This window comes from Symphalangus syndactylus, chromosome 10 (assembly GCF_028878055.3).
Source record: "Symphalangus syndactylus isolate Jambi chromosome 10, NHGRI_mSymSyn1-v2.1_pri, whole genome shotgun sequence".
Classification (NCBI taxonomy): Eukaryota; Metazoa; Chordata; class Mammalia; order Primates; family Hylobatidae; genus Symphalangus; species Symphalangus syndactylus.
The window spans coordinates 24121-39967 of record NC_072432.2 but is presented as its reverse complement, the minus strand read 5'-3'; the positions used below and the strand labels follow the sequence as shown (position 1 = coordinate 39967).

Genomic DNA, 15847 nt, shown 5'->3' with positions numbered 1-15847 from the left:
TGTTCTATTCCATTGGTTTATATCTCTGTTTCGGTACCAGTACCATGCTGTTTTGGTAACTGTAGCCTTGTAGTATAGTCTGAATACAGGTAGTGTGATGTCTCCAGCTTTGTTCTTCCGTGTTAGGATTGTCTTGGCAATGCGGGCTCTTTTTTGGTTCCATATGAACTTTAAAGTAGTTTTTTTCCAATTCTGTGAAGAAAGTCATTGGTAGCTTGATGGGAATGGCATTGAATCTATAAATTACCTTGGGCAGGATGACCATTTTCACAATATTGATTCCTCCTAACCATGAGCATGGAATGTTCTTCCATTTGTTTGTACCCTCTTTCATTTCGCTGAGCAGTGGTTTGTAGTTCTCCTTGAAGAGGTCCTTCACATCCCTTATAAGTTGGATTCCTAGATATTTTATTCTCTTTGAAGCAATTGTGAATTGCTCATGAACTGTTCACTCATGATTTGGCTCTCTGTTTTTCTGTTATTTGTGTATAAGAATGCTTGTGATTTTTGCACATTGATTTTGTGTCCTGAGACTTTGTGAGGTTGCTTATCAGCTTAAAGAGATTTTGGGCTGAGATGATGAGGTTTTCTAAATATACAGTCACGTTATCTGCAAATCATGGGCTTCTTTTCCAAATGTGGGAGAGCATGGCCTGCATGACTGCTGGCTTCCAGCACGTGGTGTGCAAACCCATGCCAGGGTGTGTAATTCACTGTAGCCCTTGATAGAATATCAGGGGATAATGTTTGTTTTTTAATCTTCTGTTTTTTACCCTCAGCCAATTAACTTCTATCTATAGTAGAAGATAATTTGCCAATTTTTTAACGGAAAAATACCGTGCTCCTTAAAAAGTCTTTTAGAAGCACAGCGTTTTCAATGTCATTACATTAAAATCACTAAAAGATAAAAAAAAGTGAAATGCACATATATAAGAAATTTTCTTTTTGCAAAATACTCTGTTTTGATTTGAAATGTTTGTGAATTTTCCATGCATGTGTCCAGATGCATAGGGAGTTTATTCACTCAATTAAGTTAAAACATTAGATAACATGGTAAATTCAAAAAGTAGTGAGGACACATTTTGTTTCTGTGTCTTTAACTGAGAAAACTGGCTGATGCCTCCTGTGTGCAAGCACTGTGTAGCTGACGCAGATACAGAAACCAAGGTTTTCTTACTTGCTGCTGCTGGCCCCGGCACTGGAGTTCTGCTCCGGGAGGGCAGGGTATCTGTTTTTATTATGACTCAGCAAGTGCCACACTAATACACACGGGTGTCTCTGCCCTCTAGTGGATCCTGGCAGGAAGTGGGAGCAAATGCGACTAAAAAAAAATGAAAGATTTAAAAAATGCTCATTATCTCCAGAGGGGATTTAATTCTAAGAGGAGGCTTTTTTTTTCTTTTTCAAATGGGCTGATGGGTAAAAATAATACAAGACTGGAGGCGTTGGAAAAAAGCACACTGCATTTGCCTTTTGGCATCTGTGATGACTGAGTCCTTCCTCAGCTCTGCCACAGGGAGCACATTCACACATATGTCACACATATACCAGGGTTAGGTCATAAAACCAACGGTTACCTGGAAGAAGCCACGAAGGCTATGAGACCAAATCTTCACCTAGAAGACACTTGATACTTCAGAAGCCGAGGCCCTGTGAGATGTCTCGGAGAGCTCAGCTGTGACCCTGCACTGTATGGAAGGGCGGGCCGTGGGGCCCAGGCAGGTGAAGAGAATTGTCCACTGTTGAGCATCGTCAGCCTAAAACCCACATGCAATGCTGTTGCTGCAAAACTGCTGACTGTTGAAGCCACAAACCACAGAAACAGACTCCCTTTATGGTCCTCACTGTGTAACTGGTGACTTTTCAGAAGATGAAGATTAAACATATTAATCATAAATTCAAAGTGTCAGAAGGAACACTAGGAGATTTTCTAACCTCTGCTACCATGACTTTTTTTTTGCAAGATTCGTGAATTATTGTAAATAAGGTCACAGAGGCCAAAGTGCTCCCCTGGTCATCCAGAAAGAGGCAGGCTGCTAAACCCCATGCCTGAGACATCTGTGTTTTCTTAGGATAATACAAAAATTAAATATAAGGGAGAGAGAGAGGGACAGAAAGAGACAGAGAGATAGAGAATTGGAGCTAAGAGGAAACATTTTCATGTTTTGCCCCCCAAAATTCCCAGTGAACATTCCCATTGCCAGCGGGTGAAATCCAAGGCCCTGGCTCCAGGATCCTGCTCTTTCCTTTGGTGACTCTTGTGCAGATTTGGCATAAAACAATATGGAACTTGTTACACTTCTCTGGACAAGTCATTATGCTCATGCTTTTGGCTCACAGGCTCCACTTCCCTGGACACCTCTTTGCCGTAAGCTTCAAGTAATTCAGCTTCACCCGTCAGAGAAGAGCTCAGGTGTCACTTCCTCTAAGGACCTCCCTAGCCACCTCTCCAGCAGAAGGGCCCCCACATTGCTCTTTGCACCTCTGTCCCTTGAGGTGCTGCTGTCCTCTGTGGAGGGTTGAACCCCAGGAACTAGAGCACCTTTCATGCTGGAGACACTTGGCACTCAGTAAGTGTGTGCTGAGTGGATACAAGTGCATCAAGCTTGCACAGCCTTACAATGTGTACTCTCATGTCTGGAATAGATCCTTATTTTCATTCTTGGTAAAATGAGCAAGTGGGGCCGGGTGACCTATACTCTCCTTTCAAATCAGAAGTTCACATTGAGTCGGACATCAAATAGCTTCCCAGTCAGCGCCAGGTGAGGACCCAGGTTGTTCAATGTGCCCATGTCCCCCAAAGAGTGGGGAAAGCATGGAGAAATGGGACCAGCTCTGCTGTCTGCTGCCCAGTGCCAGCCAGCAACTCCAGGCTCACAAAGCCAAGGCAAAGGCACCTGCAGGAGATCTTGGTTGTTCACTAGCTGTGATTGGGCTGGGAGGGGAGTGTGTTCACTTCTAATTATCCAGGGACTAGCATGAGACAGTAAAGTTTGAAATGTGTTGTTTTTTTGTCTTGGCCAAAAAAAAAAAAAAAAGGTGTTTTTAGCTTCTCATCCTTGGAGCCACTGACATTAGCTAAGGGCCTGATATTTTAAGAAAACTTGAAAATTAACTATGTGAACCAGTAATCTCCAAAGTAATATTTTGATAAATAGTGTAATTGTTTATCACAGCAAAACCATTGCTTAAGTGGGCAAAACTCAGGAGGATAGGAAAACACACTCTTGAAAGCAGGTGGTGATGCCCCGAAATTGAGCAAATGCAGGGACACGTGTTGTTCTACCCCAGGTCAGAGTGTGTCAGTCATCACTCGATGCCACTCACAGACCACCAACTTCAGAATATCTAGGTGTAAAGCTCTGTACAAAAGTCATAACATAATAATGTAAATAAATTATTATTTATATTACACTATTATATAATGCAAAGTCTATTAAAACATGTTTGTCTTCAAAGAATGGCCTTGGTTCCTGTGGGCAGTGTCTCCTCATGTAAAGGTAGTGCATTCCTGCTAAATCATGGACAAAACGGGCCTCCAGGAGCTGCAGGCTGCAGCAGCAGCAGCAGCTTCTCATCTCATCCTTCACTGCATGATACTGTTGTTGACTTCAAAAGGTCTTTTCGGTCTAGTTTTATCAACAGAGCTAGTATTTCATGAGGATCTACTACATACCAGGTTCCAGGAAGCTAAATGCCTTTTGTTTGTTATTACTCACTAAATAAAAATCACAACTCTCTTCCCATTTCTCACACAACAAAATTTAGCTGAGGGTGATTGAGTGACTTTCCCAGGGTCGCACAGCTACTAAGAGCAGAGTCGTGTTTAGGTTCATGTGGGAATGCTGAACACCAAAATGAACCAACAGAAGTATCATATATTCCAAAAGCCTACTCAAGCCATTTGTTCTTATTTTAAGGAAAATCTTTATGCCAATTTTAAACTCCAAATACTTACGAATGGCAGAGATTTACAGGTTTGATTCTGATGTAAGAAATGATGCTCATCAGCTGGTTACTGCTACCACCCCACAACCCTGAGCATACTGGACAAATGTCTAAGCCTCGTGGTTAGTGAGGACAATGCTGGTGGAGGCTGAAGTTGTCATGCAGTGACTCACACAAGCTTAGGCAGATTTGGTGATATATGACACAGAGATGCAAATAAATGCTGTAGCTGACACACACAGGCTGGCTCTGGGAGATGCAGAAGGAGCACATCACCCAAAATAGAGCCAGACAGACTTCTTTAAGGAAAGAGAAAAGGGGGCTGCATCTTAAAGAATGAAGAAGAGATTTGTCATGAGAGATGGGACAGGAAGTTCTTGAGAGGCAGAGGGAAAGCATGAGAATGTCAAGAAGGGAGGAGAGATTCTCGCACATCTGGGAAACTGACAATCCATCAGCACGGCCAGAAGGAAAATCAGGAGAAGGAGCGGAAATAATAGATGAGGCTGGATATAGAAGCAGGGTTGAAGCTGTGTTGATTGTGGTAAAGAGTAGTGATTCTATCCAGAAGGCAATAGTTAGCATTCTAAACAGAGACCTTTTAAAACAAGAGTCAGCAAATATTTTCTGCGAAGGGCTAAATGTTAATTATTTTTTTCCAAGCCATATGGTCCCTCTCTCAATGACTCAGCTATTCCATTATACCATGAAAGTAGCCAGAGACATTATATAACACATGCATGACACTGTGTCCCAGTACATCTTTACTTACAAATGCAGACTGTGTCAGACATCGCCCATGCATGGTAGTTTGCCACACTCTGTTTTAGAAAGCTCAGGTTTATGATGTGTTGGAGAATGCCTACAAGAGCTCTTCTTTTAAATGGTAGAGTGAACATACACTGGAATTCTATCCTGCTTGACCCCAGGTCTTGATAGCGAAAGGTAGAAAAGATAGATAGTAAATAGATAGATAGATAGATGATAGGCAGGTGGATAGATAGATGATAGATAAAGAAAATACATAGCTGTTCCAGAAAACAGAAATGGATAACTTCATGAACCAAAAACAAAGTAATATACTTTAGAAAGGAAGCAGGCTGGAAAACTCACAGTTGCAAAGCAAATAGAATTTCCAATTGCCTCTTGTAGCCCATTCCTGGAAGCAGTCACCGCCCAGTGTGTTTTGAATACTTCCTCTGTTTTTTGTTTGTTTGTTGTTTGCTTTTTTGTGGGGTTTTTGTTTTTGTTGTTTGCTTTTTTAAAAAAAAATTCCCTTTCTCTGCTTTTTTCACAGCAGCCTTTGTCATTTCAATGACAAAGAATTTCCAATTGCCTCTTGTAGCCCATTCACACCTTAAATCTGTGAAATCCTCATGTTTTCTTCTGCTGCATCCGTAGTTCAAACAAAGATTAGGCAAAGCTAGACACATTCCTGAAGGAACCTAAGAAATTCATCTCTTTCTTTCTCTGGAATGAAATGAATTCTCTAGACCATCAGTTCTAATCTTCAAAAACCAAACCTGTTTGTGAGATCTCCTTCAAAAACTACTGTAGATTCCATAAACATGCTAGAATATTTATAAGTTTTTTAAATATTTGTTTTATTTGGAATCAATATATTTGTAATTTTAGTACTTGTATTAATATAAGGGAGAAATGTTTAAATCTGTCTATGCCATATGTGCCTCTCGCTTGTTGCCCAATTAATTGTAGCCTCAGGCTAAACTTTGGTTTCTGTATTTTTTTCAGAACAAATATAACTGATCTCAAAACATCTGCTTTTATTGTAGGAACTCGTGCTGCCATCTCCATTCCTCTCTCTTTTCTTGCAATCTGGGTGGAAGTTCTTTAATATGAAGATTTCAACCACCTTCACTCTACCATGTCCACTATCAGCACATTCAAATGTATCCAGCCAAGGCTGTCATCTTAGGCCAGGGATTTTTTAGGAATCTATTTTGCTCTGATGCGGCTGGCACCCCTTTGACTCAATTTATCACCCCAGTGCTCTTTTCATTTTAGGAGCCCAAGAGGGCAGAAAAAGAAGTAGGTGAGCAATTAAACCCTCTGAGTCAGGAGCGTCTCCCCTTGTGTTAAGCAATGTTGTAGAATATTTTATTTAGTAAGCTCCTAGCAATGAGCCACATGGCTGCTGAACACACATGCCTGCTTGCTGCTGTGAGCTCAGACACCATCATCATTAGTGTTTTCCACCCCTGGAGGGAATTATAAGGGCCATTTAATAACTTGTAAATCATAGAGAGTTAAAGGTGTTTCCCTGAAACACTGATGACAGAATGAAAGGTGAGGAGTGTTAGCCACATGTCAAAAGAGCAGGAAAGTCTCTCAGTGTGCGTTGTTGAAGAAATGCAGGTCTTTTTTCTTTTGGAAGTCTCCCTAGAAGGGGGTCAAGGACTCTGCCCATTCTAGGATGAAAAATTGGGATATTAGACACCCTCAGATGTTTACCCCAAGCCTTCATTTTGGGCTCTTAATTAGTGGTTCATCCATCACAATGTCAAATGCTAAGCAGAGCATTTGGATCTCTCCACAGTCCAAATCAGCACCATCTTTTAAAGTTGAGTTTCTCATTATTCTCACCTGATATACCTTATTTATCCCACACCCACCCCAATAACATATTGTGCTCACTGTTATCTTTCAGACAACACTTGAATTTTACTCAGCCTGGAGTGCTCTTCACATGTCTTGTCCAGATCCAGTTTGGACTCATTCTTCAGCCCTGCATCAGTCAATGGGGGCTAGGTTAAACTGTGGTGACAAACAACCTCCAAATTTCCGTGGGTCAAAAATCTTCGTCATTTATTTACATCTCATCATGGGTCAGGTGAGAGGTAGCTCTGTGCTGTGTCATCCTAACACAGGAATCCAGACCGAAGGAGGGACCATCAATAAGATCCCCATTGCTATAGAAAAGAGAAAAAAGCATGCAGAATAGAACTCTGTTTCTTGGAGATCTCTTCTGAAAAAGTGACATGTTATTTCATCTCACCTCCATTGGCAAAAAACAAACAAACAAACAAAAAAGTCATGTGGCCATGCAAAAATTTAAGTAGGTAGGATGGAACAGTCAGAATGCATTCATAAAAAATGAACTGAAAATATTTGGAGAACAGCACCAATGACTATCATGAATGCCAACATGCATCCCTAACAACCCAGTACTATTACCCTCCAAACTTTTTATGTCTTGCAAAGGATTAGAACTTCACATCTGAAGCCATACCACTTAGAGGGAATGCAAAATACATAATGACATCTCCTTTAGGATATCCTTAGAGAATTCAAGGAAAAGAAGTTAAATAATTAAAAAGTGCTGTTGGGTACAGCTATTTAGAGCTAGAGGGTAAGATTAGAGATAGATCATAAAGATAATAATAGGGTTAGGGTTAGGGTTGGGATCTGGGTCAGAGTCAGGGCTGGAAGTATGGTTAGAGGTGGGGTCATGATCAGGGTCAAGATCAAAGTCAGGGTCAAAGTAAGGGTGAGAATTACGGAGCAGGGTAGGGATCAGAGTTTAGGTTCAGGGTCAAAGTCTTGGGACAGTGTTAGGATTAGGATTAGAACCAGAGCTTTGTTCTCCTCAGGACCCACCCAAAGGTGGGTCACCATGGCTTTGGAGCATGTCTACAGTGGTAGCGTGTCTACAGTGAAGACCAGAGTTTCATTGTCCTTAAGACTGACCTGGGGAGACGTGGCTGCAGGCCTTTGAGGAAGGTGAGGCAAAAGCTTCCTGTCTGCTCCCCGTGTGCTGAGGACGAACTCTGCCATAGGCTTTACTTTCACAAGTTATATTCTACAAGTCTTGTTTTACAAAAGCATCCCTTCCTTGAGGCTTCAGCTGCTCACCACTGCTCATCATCATAGCGTGCCAGAACATATGGTAAGATTTGGGCTTGTGTCTGGGGAGAGATCTTGATATAGAGAAAGGAGCAATGCTTAGAGTCACCATCAGCACCGTTGGGATGAAAGCTGGGGATGGGCAGAGGCTGGAGGAAACACGTGCAACCCTTGTAAACACTTTTATTCATGTTTTAATTACTCATTTTTCTTACAGTGTTAAAGTAGTAAAAATAGTATTGAAAAATTGAAAAGTAGGCATATTAAAACTTGCAACATTATTTAAGTTTACATATACTGTTTGTACCTCATCATTTTTCATTTTGTTGAGAAAGCCTAAGGTTAATTGGCAGCATATTTGTAATAGTAGACAGAATAATGTCTGTTTTATAAACATTGACATCCTACATTACATGTATGAACCCTGAAAATCTGAGACAGCTCTCAGATTTTTTAGAAAGTTTATTTTGCCAAGTTTGAGGATGCATGCCCATGAGGCCTCCTCAGGTGGTCCTGACAACATGGGCCCAAGGTGGTCGTGGCACAGCTTGGCTTTATACACTTTAGAGAGACATGAGACATCAATCAATATGTGTAAGATGTACATTGGTTCAGTCCAGAAAGGTGAGACAACTTGAAAAGAAGGCAAGACAGGGGGCTTCCAGGTCATAGGTAGGTAAGGGACAAATGGTTTCATTATTTTGCATTGCCGATTACCCTCTCCAAATGAGACAATCAGATATGCATTTATCTTGGTGAGCAGATGGGTGACTTTGGATAGAATGGGAGGTAGATTTGCACTAAGCAGTTCCCAGCTTGACTTTTCCTTTTAGCTTTGTGATTTTGGGTCCCCAAGATTTATTTTCCCTTCACAAATCCAACATGTTTTCCTATGAGCATTAATTATTTATTGGGTAGTTTATTGCACAAATAAGACATAGATTTTTAAAAAACCATCAACTTCATGCCTAGCTACATAGACATAATTACATAGAAGCTCAATTAAATTTGCAAACATTCCAGAGTTTGGGTTCCCAATAATTCTTTGTGATTCTTTAAAAGGTAAAGTATTTTTTTCCCATAAAACATAGCAACATCGAAAATCACCCGTAGAATGTCCTGCCATTTTTGTTTCTCTAGTTTCCTCATTTTCTGCAAAGCCTCGCCGAGGAAATTGACTTTGAATATCCTTTTACACTCTTCTGTTTTAGAAAGCATTGTGGTAAAACATTGAATCTTCATGGTTGTAAGTTCTGTTCACATTCTTTCTTTCTTTGAATATTTTTTCCCAACGGCCAACATTTGATTCTGTTGTATTATGGCTAAAAGGTAGGCATGGGAACAAAATAAAGACAAGAAGTCTTTGGAATAAGTGATCTCATCACAATGAATGAATTTGCCATTGGAACGTATTTTTACAAAGTCACTGTTTTGAAAATATTTAGCCATGAATTGAAACAGAGTCTGTAAGTTTATTTTTTTCCTGGTCTAAGGTGATCAGCATTTTAGAGAATGAACCCAGGACACAACCACAGCACAAGAAAAAATATGATAATGAAGCTTACACATACCTGTTACTACTGTAACAGAAAACATGTAAAGAACATTTGTTTTGATTTATGTATCAGTCTGCACTGTTTAATTTTTTGTGCCATAATGCTCTTACTTAAAAAAACAGGATTAGTTAACAATGTCAATTACTAGTAATTCACAGCATAAATAATTAAACAAGGAAGCATTAAAAAATATAACAATGTTTTAAATAAAGTTTTATTTTACATCCTTTTTTACTTACACAGAAATTGCCAAAAAAAAAGCAGAGATTTGCCATGTAGCCGCAACCTAGTTTCCTCTCATTAACATCTTCTATCAGTGTGTCTCACATGGCTTATTAATATCTTACATAATTTGTCACAGCTAATGAACCAATACTGATAGGCTTTTTTTTATTTTTTTATTTTTTATTTTATTTTATTTTATTTTTTGAGATGGAGTCTTGCTCTATCTCCCAGGCTGGAGTTCAGTGGCGCGATCTTGGCTCACTGCAGGCTCCACCTCCCGGGGTTCACGCCGTTCTCTTGCCTCAGCCTCCCACGTAGCTGGGACTACAGGCGCCCGCCACCTCGCCTGGCTAATTTTTTGTATTTTTAGTAGAGACGGGGTTTCACTGTGTTAGCCAGGATGGTCTCGATCTCCTGACCTCGTGATCCGCCCACCTCGGCCTCCCAAAGTGCTGGGATTACAGGCTTGAGCCACCGCACCTGGCTGATAAGCTATTATTAACTAAAGTTCATATTTCATTTGGACTCCCTTAGTTCTGTCTTACTCTGACCCAGGATCCCATCCAGGACCCCGCATGACATGTAGTCATCACGTAGGCTCTTCCTGGCTGTGACAGTGTGTCAGGCTTTCCATCTCTTGATAACCTTGATAGTACTGAGGAGGATTGGTCAGGAATTTTGTAGAATGTCCCCCATTGTCACTTCATGTTCTCAAGGTGAACTGTCATCTTTGATGTTCACTTGGATCATTTGGCAGAGCTACTGTTTGTCAGGTTTCTCCACTGTGAAGTTATTTTTTCTCCTTGTCAATACTGCATGTGTTCTTTTGGAGCAAGTCACTATGCAGAGCCCACACTTATGGAGTGAGGCGTTGGCTCCACCTTCTTGATGGCTGAGTGTCTACATCAATTATTTGGAATTCTTTTGCAAAGGAGATTTCTATGCAACTCCATTTGCTTAATCACCTATGTATACAAATACAGACACCTAGATAATTACTTTCAGCTTTAGTTATTATTCAACACTGCAGCATTGTGTTGCACAATTCATTCCTGTGTTGGCCATTGGTAGCTTTTATTATTGGCTCTTATTTTTCTTTGATATATTTCAATTTTTTTAGTACTTAATTACTTTCTGATACTTCAAGATTATCCTGGCTCCTATATTTACTGTCCCAGTTCTAGTATCAGACATTTCTTCAAAGAGCCTGATTCCTTTCAGAATGGTAGGAAAACTTACATCTGGCTGCTGAATGAGTACATTGTATCTTGTCCTTCATTAGCAATGCTAGGAATATATGTGTGTATCTAACCTACCTATACACACCTAATTTTAAAGTTTTCTATGTAGAACTGTGTGTCTCCATATTAAACTAAACATAAGTTTACATTTGAAGGGGTGGCCTGCCCCTCTACGCTTGTGGGTTTATCTCTTCAGGTGGGATGAGAGACTGAGAAAAGAAATAAGACACAGAGACAAAGTATAGAGAAAGAAAAGTGGGCCCAGGGGACCGGCACTCAGCATAACAAGGACCTGCACTGGCACCAGTCTCTGGGTTCCCTCAATTTTTATTGATTATTATTTTCATTATCTTGGCAAGAGGAATGTGGTAGGAGAACAGGGTGATAATAAGAAGAAGCTCAGCAAAAAAAATGTGAGCAAAAGAAGCTATGTCATAATTAAGTTCAAGGGGAAGTACTATGCCTGAATATGCACGTAGGCCAGATTTGTTTGTCTCCAACCAAACATCTCAGTGGAGTAAAGAATAACAAGGCAGCATTGCTGCCAACATGTCTCGCCTCCCGCCATAGGGCCATTTTCCTCCTATCTCAGAATTGAACAATGTACAATCGGGTTTTATAACGAGATATTAAGTTCCCAGGGCAGACAGGAAACAGTGGTCTTCCTCCATTTCAACTGCAAGAGGCTTTCCTCTTTTACTAATCCACCTCAGCACAGACCTTTTATGGGTGTGGGGCTGGGGGATGGTCAGGTCTTTCTCATCCCATGAGGCCATATTTCAGACAATCACATGGGGAGAAACCTTGGACAATATCCAGCTTTCCAGGGTAGAGGTCCTTGTGGCTTTTCACAGTGCATTGTGCCCCTGGTTTATTGACACTAGAGAATGGCAATGACTTTTACCAAGCATACTGCTTGTAAACATTTTGTTAGCAAGGCACATCCTGCACAGCCCTAGATCCCTTAAACCTTGATTCCAAACAACACATGTTTTTGTGAGCTCAAAAAGTTGGGGCTAAGTGGCTGGGGCAAAGTGACAAATTAACAGCATCTCAGCAAAGCAATTTTTCAAGGTACAGGTCAAATGGAGTTTCTTATGTCTTCCCTTTCTACATAGACACAGTAAAGTCTGATCTCTCTTTCCTTTCCCTACGTATCCCCCTTTTCTTTTTGACAAAACCGCCATGGTCATCATGGCCCGTTCTCGCTGGTCACTGTCTCTCCGGAGCTGCTGGGTACACCTGTAGACTAGCAATAGAGAGGACAGACATACAAGGATTAATATAAAATTTGCAATAGTGGAACTTCCAATGGCTTTAACCCAAGTGGCAGGGTTAAGATTTGTGAGGCTATCAACAGCTTTTACCTCAGTTTCTGCCACCAGATTTAGCTGGGCTTTTGATGCCTCAAAAATTTGTTCTTTTAATTTTGAAATATCTAAAGTAAGATTATCTTCTCTTCCTTGTAAATGGCATCTAACCATGTCCCAATGATGTTCAGATTCATTATAAGCTCGAGATGTCATACTAAAATCTGGAGTATTCCAGTCACACTGTAACTGAAAAAGATATTCCGAGCTCATGAGCCTATCTCCCATCCAAATCACAGTTTGTCTAAGATGATTAATTTGGTTTGCCAATTTTTTATCTATTTGGGTCTGAGAATTCCACAATTTTGAGGAATTCTTTTGCCAATTATTCACATATTCTGCAGTTTGAACAGAGGAGTGTAAAGCAATTCCAGCAGTCACAGCAGTTGCTGTGACTGCAATAAGACCAATAATCACTGCAATCAAAGTAAAAATGAATCTTTTGGATCTAGTTAGAACTCCTTTTAATACTTCTGTTAAAATATAGATGGATGAGGAAGCCTCCCACAGTCGGTACATGGACACAGGGATCCCCATGCCCTCTCTTGCCCTCACTAGCAGAATACGATGCTGCCAATCCAAAGTTGAATCAATGAAAGTAAACAATCTACAGTTTTCACAGGTTATAGTTTGGGAATCTGGTTTAAGATCTATGATTCCTACAAATAGCATATAAGGGGGTTTTACACACCACATTTCCATGGATAGAGTGATTCTAACCTTCTATGAACCTGGTCCAGGCTTTCAGTTAAATCACGATCATAGGCCAGATTAATGGGCCAGATGGATGGGACCTGTGAACACGATTGAGTCTGGCCCATACAATTATGATATAATTGGCCTCGAGGGGCCCAGTCTATAATAGTTCCGAATTCATTGTTTTGTAGTACCACTGCAGTATCAGCCACACATTCTTCCCAAACTAAGACTTCTGGGCTTTTTGATTCTTTGGGGATTTCCTTGGGACCAGGCTTCCCCTTAGGCCTACATTGTAATGATCTTTGATAAGAAGGGTCCTGTAAATTGTTTATCTGTGGCCTGAGTGACATTCCACTTACCATGTGATAAGTAAATCTACTAATGGCACTGACAGTAGGTACTTCTACCAACCAATTTTGGGTTGCAGGCATTAAGCATTCTGGTGCTTTCCCCAGGCAAATAGGAAGATAATGATACCCAATGGAAATGTTTATCATCATTCCTTCTTCTTCAGGTTGGGCAAGGCCACCGTCATCTGTGGGGCCTGGTACCCATGCAGTATTATTAACATATACTTCAATAGAATTATCCATCCAAGTGGCTGCCTGAATTGAGGGTGGGAAAGGCACATAGGCCCAGTAGGTATAATTAGCTGCAGCTGCTCCTGCAGACATAGGGAGACTTACCACCATTGATACAATCATTAAAGCTGCAAGCAGCATATTCTCTGGAGTTTGTGTTACCCTTGTGTTCTTCAGGCTTTTTTCAGCTAACTGTGTCAGCTTCTTTAGCTGGGCCCAGGACAGCAACTCTGCTTTCTTTGTGGATGGCAACTTCATCTTTTCTTCTGATATCACCATTTTGTTCACCTGGTGAGTTGATGGTGCTCGAGTGAGGGTTTTCCGTCTCCACGGAGGCATTTTTCCTTGCATCTCTGATGGGTTCATTGTAGAACTTCAAATGTCTAGTGGGTATCCAAACAGGAAGCTGATTTTCTCCTGGTGAAACACAAGCAAAACCTCTCCCCATGTTATCACCTTACCTATTTCCCATGTATTATTTTTGATCTTTTCACCAAATCAGTTTTTCCTCATGTGGGCTGTTCTTTCTACCAGTAACATGTTGCTCTGCAGAAGTAGTGGTCTGATTTCTATATACGTTTAAAAACTTTAAAGTATAGAGTGCTAGATTAAGTTGTATCTGGGGAGTGTTATACTCCTTACTCTCTTTTTCCTTTTTTTGTTTAACCCATTGAGCTTTGAGTGTTCTATTATTTCTTTCAATTATGGCCTGTCCTTGGGAATTATAAGGGATTCCTCTTGTATGTGTAATTTTCCACTGATTTAAGAATTTTTGAAATGCTTTGCTAGAGTATCCTGGCCCATTATCTGTTTTACTTTTTTCTGGAACTCCCATGACAGCAAAAGAAGATAATAAATGTCTTTTAACATGGGAAGTACTTTCTCCTGTCTAGCACGTTGCCCATATGAAATGTGAATAAGTATCAACTGTCACATGGACAAATGACAATTTTCCAAATGAAGGTACATGTGTGACATCCATTTGCCCTAATGCATTAGGACATAAACCTCTGGGATTAACTCCTGCCTCCTGAGTGGCCAAGTGTAGGACTTGACACTCAGTACAATGTTGTACAATATTTTTTGCCTCTTTCCATGTGATATCAAATTTATTTTTTAATTCCGTTGCATTTACATGAGTCAGGGCATGACGTTCTTGTGCTTCCATGAAGGCAGATGATACTAGCAAGTCAGCTTGTTCATTTGCGTTCGTTAAAGGCCCTGGTAAATTAGTATGTGCTCAAGCATGAGTAATATAAAATGGGAAATTTCTTTTTCTTACAGTTTGTTGTAACAAATTAAACAGCTGATTCAACTGATCATCCATACTGTATTTGATTAGGGCTGTCTCAACATCCTTTGTAGCCTGTACTACATATGCAGAATCTGAAACAATGTTAATAGGCTGATTAAAACCTTGTAACACTGAAATGACAGCAGCCAATTCTGCTCTTTGAGCTGAGTGATATTGAGTTTCAATGACTCATTCTTTTTGCCTGGTGTAAGCCACTTTTCCCTTTCTGGAACCATCAGTAAACACCATCAGAGCATTTTCTAAAGGTTTATGTCTGTTAATTTTCGGTAAAATCCAAATAGTCAATTTTAAAAACTGGAAGATTTTTGTTCTTGGGTAATGATTATCAATAATTCCCACAAAATCAGCAAGACCAATCTGCCATGCACCAGAATTGATAAAGGCTTATCTATCCTCTTCATTGTTTAAAGGAACAATGATTTTATCTGGGTCACTTCCACACAATTTTACTATTTGTAGTCTTGCCTGACAAATTAATGTAGCCATTTGATCTAAGTACAATGTAATAGTCTTAACTGTACTGTGAGGAAGGAATGACCACTCCACAAGATCTGTATTTTGAACAATGATGCCTGTTGGAGAATGTGTAGTAGCAAAAATCAAAAGTTGGCGTGGGGATAAGTGATCTATTCTATTTGCTTGTGCTGACTGAAATTTTTCTTCAACTAATTCAATTTCTTTAGCTGCCTCTGGAGTTAATGTTCTTTTACTATTCAAGTCCAGGTCCCCTCTCAAGATAGAGAACAAATTTGACATGGCATAAGTAGGGATTCCTAGAGTTGGCTGAATCCAATTAATATCTCCTAGCAATTTTTGAAAGTCATTTAATGTTCTTAACGTGTCTTTTCTTATTTCTATGTTTTGTGGTTTAACTTTTCTTTCCTCTACCTGCATTCCCAAATAACGAAAAGGAGTAGAGGTCTGAATCTTATCAGATGCTATTGTTAGGCCTGCGTTTGAAACCTCTGTCTGCAGAAATGTGTAACAATTAGTCTATTGTTTCTGCAGCACACAAAATATCATCAACATAATGAATAACAGTCTGAAA

The 15847-nt window shown here is 40.2% G+C and overlaps 1 protein-coding gene across 1 annotated transcript; it reads right to left on the bottom strand.

Annotated features, from left to right (window-relative positions):
• Positions 1-12026: 12026 nt before the first annotated feature.
• On the bottom strand, positions 12027-13850 carry LOC134731570 (endogenous retrovirus group K member 104 Rec protein-like). The gene is made up of 2 exons (XM_063611020.1): positions 13590-13850; positions 12027-12083 (listed from the first exon to the last, which is right to left on the bottom strand). Exons 1-2 carry the CDS (start codon positions 13848-13850, stop codon positions 12027-12029), a joined length of 318 nt encoding a protein of 105 aa, XP_063467090.1.
• Between the last annotated feature and the right edge of the window lie 1997 nt (positions 13851-15847).

Coding starts and splice junctions, on each gene's coding strand:
- LOC134731570 (XM_063611020.1), bottom strand. CDS start 13,850: ATGAACCCATCAGAGATGCAAGGAAAAATGCCTCCGTGGAGACGGAAA. Junction 12,084..13,589: donor TAATGATTGTATCAATGGTG/GTAAGTCTCCCT, acceptor CTCTATTGCTAG/TCTACAGGTGTACCCAGCAG.